We start from the raw sequence: 12,332 nt of genomic DNA on the forward strand, positions 1-12,332 counted from the left end.
ATCTTGGAGTTCAAAGCATTGCGAGGTAATATCTCGACTCGTACCTATCATTTGAAGGGTTTAGACCTCATTGTCTCGTTTATTGTCCCATTAGATTCTCACGAGTACAAAAGATTCAAGGAGAACCGTCTCGTTATACCGGATGAATACGTACGATATCGCTTCTCGTTTGGCTCTGTGATAGATATCTGGGGAAATGCCACTGACAAGGATCTAAGGAGTCCAATAACTCTGCTCGCTATGGCTCGAGAACTGGAAGCTGAAGATTCGATTCCTCCCAATTTGAGAAACAAGAGCGAGTTCTTGGAGATTATACAACGTCTTCGTATGCAAGTACGTGTCGCTATGTTGGTTTGAACTTCTTGGACACAAAATTTGATACGTATAAATATGAGCAGGCTCTGTTGTATTCCAATTGGACAGATTTACCTTCACTTCAACAGCAGATACAAAAAATCCTCGTCTGCAACATCAAAGGTCTACCAGAAGAACTGGAAGAAGAATGTAGAGCTGAGCTAAAGATTCAAGCAGCAAAGGTTGAACCACTTGAAATTGTTGCCATAGAACGGTAAACTCTACGTCTGCACAGACTGACACAAGCCTTTCACCATTTAGATTGCTAGAAAATTTAGAGAGAATGAACGAAACAAACCCATGGACGCGTTACAAAGGTTTCATTCGCATACGGAATTTATAGAGAGCTTCAAGACATGGGCTCATGAGGTAGCCAAGGATTTGGTGTTGGATCATTTGCCAGAAGAATTAGGTGGTGATCCACGACCAACTTATAAACGGCCTACTCCACGCGCGTCACCATCATCTTCATTCCTTGATGCAGCACATCAGAACAAGACCGGACAGGCGTCAAAAGTTGTGGGTGAACGGAAACGTAAAGTATTGCATTTTAGAGATGAGGATTTCTTGTATCAACGAATCGGGTAAAGGATTGGCATTTATATGCATTAGACTGCCATGTTGCACTAAAACCTTCCCCACGTTGACAAAGGAATTATGCCACTGCACTTGTGGCTCAATCATATGAGAGAATGATCAAGGACGTGCAGAATCTACTTGATCAAGACGACGAGGAGATTCTGGATGATGATTTGATTCTTCAAACGGATTTCCGTGCACGTTTGCAAAACTTTGTAACGGCTGGAGAACAAAGGATCAAGACTTACGAGTACGTGTGCTTACACCCTTGATGGACTTTTGGAATTTTTTTTGTTGCTGATTGTGGGATCATTAGGAACAAAATGAGCAAGAACAGGCTACTACGATGATTCAAATATTGAATGCAGGACAGAAGCGAATTGTACCCACATAATGTATATAAACCACACAGTGGATCACATACCCTTTATACATAAACATCATTCACAGTTGACGATTGACCGATTGTCTTATGAAACGCGTCAAATGAGTTTCGCAAGTCTCTAGATCGCGCTCTAGACCACCACCATTCGACGCTCCTATTGCTAAACCCTTCGTTTGTCACGCTTGGTGTTACTTGTTTACGCAAACGAAAAAATGTCTGGAAGGGTTGTAAAGAAGAATGAGCTCCTTATCTCTGGCTTGCTGGAGCTCCAGCTTGCTATCTGCATGGGCTGGGTTATTTCAAAAATGAAACCTACTGAACCATATGGTCCAATTAAGTCACGATCGTTGTTTTTGAAGGGCCATGTAAGTGTAGATGAGGAAGAGTGATGCAGTTAGTAAGATGAATAGAATGCAGCGCTAGTAGCTGCGAGTTCATTCATGAACGGTCGCTCTGTTTATATGGTGGAATGGTGGTTTTGCCCACGACATTTGAGCATCGCACATTGGGGTGTTGCACCAACCGTTTGTTAGTTCTAGCCTGGATACAGGGAATGAATTTCTTTCTTCGCACTTTCTTGACACTTTGAAGGTCATATCCAACCATATTGATTGTCTATTTGATATAGATCGACTACATAATGATGGGCACGATTCAACTCGCACTGGGGGCAACTGTCGCAGACTGTCTCTCACCAGTCACTAAAGCTCTGATCATTACCGGATCTTGGGTAAATGCATCTCTCTTCGTCGTGGCTTCTATCAATATGGCTTCTCTAGGATCGACGCTTGGTATCACTACTATGTATGCCAGTTTCACCTGTATGACTGTGGGTGGAGCTAGAATGATCTACGAGTATTTAACTGCTGAAGCACTTTAAAATCCCCTATTCTGGATTCGTGAATCGTAGTTTTGGTATTTAAATGCTGCTGAAATCATATAAAGGCCTGATTCTGGTAATTGCGTAGACACAAAGACGAATTGTGTGGTGAAATCCCGGTTCAGACACTTCAATAAGGTGTTTTGAAGCTAGGATCTGGTCTGCGGCATAGTAAAATTTTTGAACATCAAACCGTAAATCCGAAGGCACGGGTTTAACGCAATAAGCAGCAGCGGTTGCTCGAGTTCCGTGCCTGCAAGCGACAGCATTCGTATTCGCACGTTCCAATGGCCTTACTTCCTTTGAAAGAGCGTCTTAAGTCCAAAAGGGTGCTGAGTCTGTCCTGTGAAACAGGGGAGCTTGGTCTGCGCAAAAAGTTTCAACGAAGAGGTTCGAGGTTGAATCATTTGTAGCTCAGGCAGTAGAGGCAGCAGAACGAGGAAGAATACCATATTGATACCCAAACATGACGACCGATGATCTGGATATGACCAATGTCCTCAATGAGGAAGACAAATCCGGCGCTGTCTTCAACGCTCCAACATTATCGCCCACTCCTTACGTTCCCAATATGGAAACATACCATAAGATGTATAATGAATCCATCAAAGATCCCGATGCATTTTGGGGCAGAGTATGCTGTCTAGCCTGCATTTGTTTTCGAGTTTCACAAACTCACATTTTTGCTTGGAACGTTTTTTAGCTAGCCAATGAACTACTTGACTGGCAGAGACCATTTGATACTGTCCGCTCTGGGTATGTTTTGCATCAATCTTGGCAAAGTTGATTGGGTGTTTGCTGCATGGAATGGTGTTGGTTTGAAGACGACGAGCGCCACGTCACAAATGTTTGCAAACGCAGGCTTTTATTATCAATTATGATCACATTGATAATTTGACACATGATTGTGACTTTTGTGCCAAAATCTTTGGCGCATCCCTCTTTTTGAGAAAGCCTCGGGCACATCTCTTCGTTTCAAGTGTCTTGAAGCCAGCGTTGATCCTTTGATTACCTATAGATCCTTCCAAGACGGTGATATCGCGTGGTTCCAGGGTGGTCTCCTGAACGTCAGTTACAACTGTGTTGACCGACACGCAATCAAGGAACCAAATCGAGTAAGATATTGGGGCCACACCATTTTTGAAAACAAGATCAAAATTGAGAGGCTTTACATTCATTTACGTTTACAATTCGACTTGTGTATATCATAGGTCGCCATCATTTGGGAAGCTGATGAACCAGGAAATGTCGAGACGATGACTTACAAGCAGCTGCTTGCAGAAGTTTGCAAGTTTGCCAACGTACTGAAAAAGTTTGGTGTCAAAAAAGGAGATTCCGTTGCTATATACTTGCCTATGGTTCCAGAAGCAGCTGTTGCTATGCTTGCTTGTACTCGTATTGGTGCTGTACACTCGGTAAGTTTTCGACCGAGGAGGGAGGGACAGAGATCTTTTTCGTCCAAATCCACTAATACCGATTCATCATGTCGATCGTATAGGTGGTGTTTGGTGGTTTCTCGGCAGATGGTAACTTACGCTTGATGTTTTCTCATCGCCACGACAAACCCCTAGTCTAACCAACTCTCAATATTCAAATAAGCACTTCGTGATCGTATGCAGGATGCTCAATCTGGTATCCTTGTCACAGCGGATGAAGGTAGACGTGGAGGCAAGACAGTCCATCTGAAAAAAATCGCAGACGAAGCGCTCAAAGAATGCCCTTCGGTTCGAGTAAGCAACCTTACCAATCAAATCTATCGACATCTGGCCAAATGTCATCAATACTCATCATAATGTACACTAGAACGTCATTGTATATCAACGAACTGGAAACCCCGATGTACCAATGATGCCCGACAGAGATGTATACTGGCACGTTGAGACTGATGAACAACGTCCAGTGTGTCCACCCGAACGTATGGACCCTGAAGATCCACTTTTCATGCTGTATGTATCATACATTGGTGCGACGTCATAATGACCCAAACCTGAGATCTATCTACCTATAGTTATACATCAGGAAGTACAGGAAAGCCAAAGGGTGTCGTTCATACAACAGGTGGTTACTTGTTGGGAGTTACTGCTACAGTCAAATATATCTTTGATCTGCATGAAGGAGATCGTCACGCTTGTATGGCTGATGTTGGGTACGTAAAATATGCAAGGCCACTTGTACACGGTAATGGATCTAAACTATGAGATTTGTTAGGTGGATTACTGGTCATTCTGTAAGATCAATTCCTGTTTCATTTCTCTTCCTGTTATTTTTTTGCTCAAATTTGAGCTTTAGTACATTGTCTACGGTCCATTGGCTTGTGGAGTCACCACGTTCATCTTTGAATCAATTCCAACTTACCCTAATGCTTCCCGATACTGGTAAGAAACGTTCGTGTCCTTAATGTGTTTGCTTCTTTCGTGCCGTTGTCTGACAAATTTGTATTTTCACAGGCAATGTATTCAAGACCACAAGGTACAAACATTCACAGCGCGACACGACGCTCTTTTGCGATGGTTTATTTAATCGCTTTTTTTTGAATCTAGTTGACACAATTCTACACTGCTCCAACCGCCATCCGTGCTCTTCGCCGTTTCGGCGACGACATGGTAACGCCATACGACCTCTCCTCACTACGAGTCATTGGATCCGTCGGTGAACCAATCAACCCTGATGCCTGGCTCTGGTACTACAACATGGTCGGTCGAGGCAAAGCAGCCGTGGTCGACACATACTGGCAAACTGAAACTGGATCCATCATACTTACACCGCTACCTGGATCTCACTCTGTCAAACCTGGGTCCGCTACTCTGCCATTCTTTGGTATTGAGCCAGTCATTCTGGAGCCTACTACCGGGGTTGAGTTAGAGGGTGAAGCTACTGGTGTGTTGGCTATCAAGAGTATCTTCCCAAGTATTGCGAGGACTGTGTATGGAAACCATTCTCGTTACTTGGATGTGTACATGAAGCCTTACAGAGGGTATGAAGCGCTATGATTGAATTTTTTTTGGCTCACATTCTAAACGGTTGTATAACACCGCAGTTACTACTTCACTGGTGATGGTGTTTCTCGAGATCATGATGGATACTACTGGATTCGTGGCCGTGTTGATGGTATGATCGTTTTGGCATATGATTTCTTTTGCTTCCCGGCAACTTACATACTGAGTTGTAGATGTCATCAACGTATCTGGTCATCGTATGAGTACAGCTGAGATTGAAAGTGCACTTGTGGCTCACCCTGGTTGTGCTGAAGCAGCTGTCGTTGGAATCCCAGATGATGTGACTGGGTGAGTCTAGTCTTCCAAGTCCTACGCTGACGTTGTTTGCTCACTGCTCGCTCGTATTCATAGACAAGCACTGGTTTGCTTCTGTACACCAAAATCACATCACGCTGGAGGATCCACTGACCTCGCAAAGAGTCTCGCAGCTCAAGTACGAACGACCATTGGTCCATTCGCGTCACCACGACGTGTGATTGTTACACCTGATCTTCCCAAGACGCGAAGTGGAAAGATTATGAGGAGGTAAGCTATGCAATGCATCTTATATCGTATCAATCAGTCTTCTGATAAATCTGATCAAATCAATAGGGTGTTGCGAAAGATCGCGGCATTGGAAGTTACCAAAGCCGATTTGGGTGATCCAGAAAGAATAAGAGCAGTCTTAGGTGACACTTCGACGCTTGCCGATCCTTCGGTAGTAGAGTTACTGATTGAAAAGATGAGTCAATAAACTATAAATGGGATAATGGCTTAAGGAATCGCCTACAAGAATTTGAAAATGGAAATAAACACTAAATTTAGACGAAATGAGACACTACTTTTGAGAGATTCGACATGTCTTTACATTGATAGATTATTGTAAATTGCGTACGCGTGAGTAGGCGTTCCAAGGTTTGCTTGCCGGCTCATGTTGCGCATGTTGCACAACTTCGATTCATTGGAATTTCGAGCTTGTCGCAAACTGTTTTTGCAAGAAGCCTGCAATAACAATATGATTATTTCAAGGACTTGTAGCAGGGTAGTTGCTAAGGCCTCACGCTCCCAAATACGCTGCATCGCAGCTTCACCAAACCTCACTGTTTCTCACGCAACGAATAATGTTGGAACTCGACCATTACACGCTAGACTTGGCCAACGTTCTTCCTTCCATGTATCAACCAAGCTATCACAAGCTAGCAGTCAGGCTCAAACGTATGTCAAAGCAGTCAGATCAAGTGTGTTTTGTTTGTCCATTAAGATTCATTTGACTCCACACGTTTTGGTAAATATAGTGAATTGGACATGGACAATGTGCTGAACAAGGAAGATCCAACTGTAAAAACATACCAGCCACCACCTATTCGTGCTGGGAATCCAATACCTCATATTCCTGACATGGCTACATATCACAAGATGTATGATGAGTCGATCAAAGACCCAGATGCGTTTTGGGGGCGTGTAAGTTTAGGCCTCTATCAGAATGACTTATACCGTGTCATAGAAGAGCTTCATTTGTTAAAAGATGTGTCTTTCACGTGTGACAGATGGCCAAAGAAATGCTAGTCTGGCAACGGCCTTTCGACGTCGTTCGCTCTGGATCCTACGAAGACGGTGACATAGCTTGGTTTTCTGGAGGCCAGCTGAATGCAAGTGTCAATTGTGTGGATCGCTGGGCGGTGAAGGACCCAAATCGAGTAAGCTCGTATATCGATTGTATCTTGTATTTTTTTGTCGCTCATGTCCATGCCCATGTACTAGGTCGCCATCATATGGGAAGCAGACGAACCAGGAAATTCTCAAACCATCACATACAAGGAACTCTTGGCTGAAGTTTGTCAATTTGCCAATGTGCTGAAAAAGTATGGTGTCAGGAAGGGAGATACGGTTGCGATCTACTTGCCAATGATTCCAGAGGCTGCTATTGCTATGCTTGCGTGTGCGAGGATTGGGGCTATACATTCTGTAAGTCTTACGAAAGTGCTTTTTAGAGAGTGCTGCTGTTTCGGATGAAGAGCGGGTGGAGGGGAGAGAGCTACATCTATCTCTCATGTTAATGTCTTTGCTGATCACTATTTTGCTTCTACAGGTCATTTTCGCTGGTTTCTCGGCCGAAGGTAACTCTTACGTTGCTGCAACGCTCCGTCTTCCAAAGAAACACCCGTTCGATTAACAGTAATGCTACTTGAATAGCACTTCGTGATCGTATGCGAGACGCATCTTGCTCCTTGTTGATAACGGCTGATGAGGGTCGTCGTGGTGGCAAATCTGTTCGATTAAAGAAGATTGCAGACGAAGCACTAAAGGAGTGTCCTGATGTCAAGGTACAACGATATAATTACTTTTTGATCGATTCTTTTCTCGTCTAACCAACAAACAATCAGAGCGTGATTGTGTATCAACGAACTGGAAACCCTGATGTGGCAATGACACCGGGTCGTGATGTATACTGGAACGAAGAGATTGCCACTCAAAGACCAGTATGTCCTGCTGAGAGTATGGATTCTGAGGATCCACTTTTCATGCTGTAAGTCTTATTCATACGCATGGCATCGCATGTCACCAAGATGGAAAACTCAACCTTTGTCGCTCTAGATACACGTCAGGAAGTACAGGAAAACCGAAGGGTGTGGTTCACACAACAGGGGGCTACCTGATGAGCGTTGCAGCTACCTCCAAATACGTCTTTGATTTGCATGAAGGTGATCGTCATGCTTGTATGGCTGATGTTGGGTAAGTTCCTACGCAACGCAAGTATGTTACGAGAAACGTCTTAATCTTCACCGGCTACTAGATGGATTACTGGCCATTCTGTAAGATCAAAAGGGAGTCAATTCTGGTTTATTTTTGGTTTCCTCACCCTTCAATCGTAGTACATCGTCTATGGTCCATTGGCTTGTGGAGTCACTACATTCTTGTTTGAATCGATACCAACATATCCAGATGGATCAAGATACTGGTAAGATATACGTGGAAATTCACAACTTTCTTTGTATTCGGTCATTGATGATTATTTTTTTGTCACAGGCAATGTATTCAAGATCACAAGGTAGACATATCGTCAGTGACGCAATGCAGTACTCTAGAAACGAATAGCTCATTCGTTTCTCCTTCCAGCTGACACAATTCTACACGGCACCTACCGCCATCCGTGCTCTAAGACCTCTAGGCGACGACCTCATCACCCCATACGACCTATCATCACTGCGAGTCCTCGGATCTGTCGGTGAACCAATCAATCCCGAGACTTGGCTGTGGTACTACAACATGGTTGGTCGAGGAACAGCAGCAGTAGTCGACACTTACTGGCAAACTGAAACTGGATCCATCATCCTTACACCACTGCCTGGTTCTCATGCCGTCAAACCTGGTTCTGCTACTCTACCATTCTTTGGTATTGAGCCAGTTATTTTGGAGCCCACCACTGGTGCAGAGTTGAAGGGTGAAGCTACTGGCGTGTTGGCATTGAAGGGGACATTCCCTTCTGTAGCTAGGACCATTCATGGAGACCATGGGAGATATCATGATGTATACATGAAGCCTTACAAAGGGTATCGGTCGGGGTAGTATTTCGTATTTTTTTGTTGGCTCATACTCGGGCTTCATCTGTGTAGATTCTACTTCACCGGTGATGGTGTTTCTCGAGATCACGATGGATACTACTGGATTCGTGGACGTGTTGATGGTATGAAGATCAAAGTGCTAGCATCTGTTACAATATATTATACTCAATACCCCCTTTTTGTTGTGGTCCAGATGTCATCAACGTATCTGGCCATCGTATGAGTACAGCTGAAGTTGAAAGTGCTCTTGTGGCGCACCCTGGCTGTGCTGAGGCTGCTGTGGTTGGAATTCCAGATGATGTGACTGGGTGAGTGTTGGCTCGTTAGAAGTTTGTTGACCGCCAAGTTTTTTGCTGATATCCATATCCGCCTGTTAGACAAGCACTTGTTTGCTTCTGTACACCCAAGTCACATCATATTGGTGCTTCTGACCTTGAAAAGGGGCTGTCTGCTCAAGTGCGCACTACCATTGGTCCATTTGCGACACCGAAACGTGTGGTTGTCACTCCTGATCTTCCAAAGACTCGAAGTGGGAAGATTATGAGAAGGTATTTACTCAAACAGTTGATATTTTGTTAGAGCGACGTGGATCTAACAGCCTGCTCAAACAAAATAGGGTGTTGCGAAAGATCGCTTCTATGGAAGTTACCAAAGCTGATCTGGCCGACCCAGAACGTATACGAGCAGTCTTAGGAGACACGAGTACACTTGCAGATCCTGGGGTTATCGATATATTGGTTGAGAAAATGTCGCATTAAGATTAGTTTTGTTGTATAGTTCACGTAATAGAATTTACAGTTTACTGTTTGAAAGTACGTTTCGAACCCGTATGCGGATATTCTACAGGTACTTTCGTCCATCCTTGGTTTACATCACAAACGTTGACGCACTCAACAATCAACACAACCCGAAAACACCATGTTTGGCATCAGTGCTCGTCGAATCCTTGTCTCTCAGCGACTAGCTCGCTTCTCATCTACTACATCCTCATATGAACACATTCTAGTGACTCGAGAAGGCAAAGTTGGAATCGTCCAACTGAATCGCCGAAAGGCCTTGAATGCACTCTCATCGCCCCTCATGAAGGAATTGAATGAAGCTCTAAAGGCTTTTGATGCTGATGCGGCTGTTGGGTGTATGGTCTTGACGGGAAGCGAGAAGGCATTTGCTGGTAATTTTGTGATTTGGGATTTTGAGAAAGTAGGGTGTTGACGAGAGTGTTTTTTTGGTTTAGCTGGTGCTGATATCAAGGAGATGAAGGACAAGACCTTCCCTGATATATACACGAGCAATTTCATTGCGGACTGGACGGGGATTACCAAGATTCGAAAGCCGATTATTGCTGCTGTCAATGGATTTGCTGTAAGAGGAGAGTTCGCTCTGCATATCAATGATCTCAATGCTCATGTTCTCATTCTGTTGTAGCTTGGTGGTGGATGTGAGCTCGCCATGATGGTATGCCAAACACGTTAACCAAAACCACGTCACCCTTCTCACCAACCCTCGTCTATGCATAGTGCGATCTCATATACGCCGGCGCAACAGCCAAATTCGGCCAACCGGAAATAAAGCTCGGCACAATCCCAGGAGCAGGTGGTACGCAACGCTTGACACACGCACTAGGAAAATCCAAAGCAATGGAATTGGTTTTGACTGGCAACATGATTTCAGCTGAAGAAGCTGAAAAGGCTGGGTTGGTTGCTCGTGTATACCCTGTTGAGAAGTTGGTGGAAGAGGCTGTCAAGACTGCTGAAGTGATTGCGAGTTACTCGTCGCCGGTTGTTGTTATGGCTAAGGAGGCTGTTAATAAGTGTAGGTGGATGTTCTGGAGACGCTTGAAGTATTGTTCTGACGATAAATGCTTTTTTAGCGTTTGAATTGTCGTTGGAAGAAGGGTTACATTTGGAAAGAAGACTCTTCCATTCTACGTTTGCTACCGTACGTTTTCAGGTTTGAATGAACTGCACTGGATATGGCTACTTACGCTTCTTCTTCTCCGTAAACAGAAAGATCAAAAAGAAGGAATGTCTGCCTTTGCAGAGAAACGAGCTGCTAAATTCACAAACCAATAGGTTGTCGCTTGTTCATAGAAGCATATCTCTCTGCATAAACATGATGAGGAGTGCAAACACGAGTCTAGTGAGAAAGTTGTAGTCTAGTTCTTGGCAGGTACAAGGTCTTTGGATACCAAATACTCAAACACGATCTACAAAAACAAGCAAGAGTTACTGTATGAATTCAATCTGACTTTCAACGACAACGACTGTTACCTGCACGGCCTCTTCAACAGAGACTTGATCAGCCCGTAAATGTATTTCAGGAGACTCAGGCGCTTCATATGGGGCATCAATTCCAGTGAACTCTATTGCAGAAAGTCGTTTCAGCCACTGACTCACACACCAAAAATTGTCATCTTGCCAAACCTTTGATCAATCCAGCTCGAGCCTTCTTGTACAATCCCTTTGGATCCCGCGTCTCAGCTACTTCTATAGGCACATCAACATACACCTCAACAAACGGCAATCCAGCAGCATCATGTAACTTTCTAGCCAGTTCTCGATCAGCTTTGTATGGTGATATGAAGGACGTCAATGAAATCGTAGCTGAATCTGCGAATAGCTTTGCGACCTGTTGTACATGTAAGTAAATTATTAAGCACTCACTCAAAAGGTTCAAAGCAGACATACTTCTCCAATCCTTCTAATGTTTTCCACACGATCTTCAGGCGAGAAACCAAGATCCTTGTTCAATCCAAACCGTATATTGTCTCCGTCTAGTCGGTACGCACGAAGACCCAGTACAAGTAAATGCTGCTCGAGAGCTGATGCAATTGTGGATTTGCCAGAGGCTGAGAGGCCGGTAAACCATACGGTCAAGCCCTATAAACAGGAATTGTTGGAACTTGGAATCAAGTTGGACGGGCGAGTGCTCTCAAAGTGAAACGAAACAAGAGGCTTACTTTTTGCTTAGCGAGAGCTTCACGTTCTGGACGGGTGAAGGCACCGTCGTGCCATACGATGTTGGTGGCCTTTGTTTGAGTCATGACTAGCGGATCAGAGTGTATCAAGTTGGTTTGTTGATGTGTGGATTTGAGCGAAAAGAAAATTCACGCAATCGACATGTAGTGTGGACGGAGGTTCGTTTATACGATGCAGATCAGGCTCTTTATGTTATAAACCTCATTCGAACAGACTAGAAAATGTATCCAAAATCGCGCGTGAGTGCCTTTGTTGTGCCTTAACATATAATTTAGTTTGTGAGTATTTTGTACAGCTTTTCCTCATCGACACGGTGCTTTTGCACTAGCTTGTCATCGACGTGTATTACAGGAATATCATATTGATAGAGTCTCTTCCAACTTGGGTTCTGTAAGATGTCGACCTCTTTGACTTGAAACACAACCTACAAAATGAAATGTCAGAAACCATTTACGGGTGTATGGGCTTCAGAAGCAGATTAATCCTAACTTACACGTTTCTGGACTCGTTGCAGCGCCTCTTTGGCATCGTCACATAGGCTACATTGACCAGCTTTTGTGAAGAGAGTCACTATCCGTCGTGTTGATGCCATTTCACGGGCGACGTAAGTGGTAGGAG

At 44.1% G+C, this 12,332-nt stretch overlaps 5 protein-coding genes across 5 annotated transcripts; 3 read left to right on the top strand and 2 right to left on the bottom strand.

The window, feature by feature from the left end:
* Window positions 1-2,664: 2,664 nt before the first annotated feature.
* SmJEL517_g01790 (acetate---CoA ligase) lies at window positions 2,665-5,927 on the top strand (the record flags this gene model as incomplete). The annotated part of the gene is made up of 16 exons (XM_031167718.1): window positions 2,665-2,832; window positions 2,902-2,954; window positions 3,217-3,313; window positions 3,410-3,613; window positions 3,697-3,724; window positions 3,798-3,928; window positions 4,002-4,144; window positions 4,207-4,344; window positions 4,407-4,425; window positions 4,488-4,573; window positions 4,646-4,667; window positions 4,739-5,172; window positions 5,236-5,306; window positions 5,368-5,482; window positions 5,546-5,719; window positions 5,786-5,927. 16 exons carry the CDS (start codon window positions 2,665-2,667, stop codon window positions 5,925-5,927), a joined length of 2,025 nt encoding a protein of 674 aa, XP_031026383.1.
* A 261-nt stretch (window positions 5,928-6,188) lies between these two features.
* SmJEL517_g01791 (acetate---CoA ligase) lies at window positions 6,189-9,494 on the top strand (the record flags this gene model as incomplete). Its single annotated transcript, XM_031167719.1, has 16 exons — window positions 6,189-6,388; window positions 6,469-6,634; window positions 6,721-6,870; window positions 6,935-7,138; window positions 7,263-7,290; window positions 7,367-7,497; window positions 7,558-7,700; window positions 7,769-7,906; window positions 7,968-7,986; window positions 8,047-8,132; window positions 8,201-8,222; window positions 8,291-8,724; window positions 8,788-8,858; window positions 8,930-9,044; window positions 9,114-9,284; window positions 9,353-9,494. 16 exons carry the CDS (start codon window positions 6,189-6,191, stop codon window positions 9,492-9,494), a joined length of 2,220 nt encoding a protein of 739 aa, XP_031026384.1.
* A 160-nt stretch (window positions 9,495-9,654) lies between these two features.
* SmJEL517_g01792 (uncharacterized protein) lies at window positions 9,655-10,808 on the top strand (the record flags this gene model as incomplete). Its single annotated transcript, XM_031167720.1, has 6 exons — window positions 9,655-9,907; window positions 9,971-10,098; window positions 10,162-10,191; window positions 10,254-10,548; window positions 10,607-10,674; window positions 10,743-10,808. The coding sequence occupies 6 exons, from the start codon at window positions 9,655-9,657 to the stop codon at window positions 10,806-10,808; spliced, it is 840 nt and encodes a 279-aa protein (XP_031026385.1).
* Window positions 10,809-10,891: 83 nt separating this feature from the next.
* Window positions 10,892-11,779, bottom strand: MET14 (adenylyl-sulfate kinase; the record flags this gene model as incomplete). The annotated part of the gene is made up of 5 exons (XM_031167721.1): window positions 10,892-10,942; window positions 11,007-11,098; window positions 11,160-11,364; window positions 11,424-11,615; window positions 11,696-11,779. 5 exons carry the CDS (start codon window positions 11,777-11,779, stop codon window positions 10,892-10,894), a joined length of 624 nt encoding a protein of 207 aa, XP_031026386.1.
* A 206-nt stretch (window positions 11,780-11,985) lies between these two features.
* SmJEL517_g01794 (uncharacterized protein) lies at window positions 11,986-12,306 on the bottom strand (the record flags this gene model as incomplete). Its single annotated transcript, XM_031167722.1, has 2 exons — window positions 11,986-12,138; window positions 12,208-12,306. The coding sequence occupies 2 exons, from the start codon at window positions 12,304-12,306 to the stop codon at window positions 11,986-11,988; spliced, it is 252 nt and encodes an 83-aa protein (XP_031026387.1).
* Between the last annotated feature and the right edge of the window lie 26 nt (window positions 12,307-12,332).

Source organism: Synchytrium microbalum (assembly GCF_006535985.1).
Source record: "Synchytrium microbalum strain JEL517 chromosome Unknown SmJEL517_scf0006, whole genome shotgun sequence".
Taxonomy (NCBI): domain Eukaryota; kingdom Fungi; phylum Chytridiomycota; class Chytridiomycetes; order Synchytriales; family Synchytriaceae; genus Synchytrium; species Synchytrium microbalum.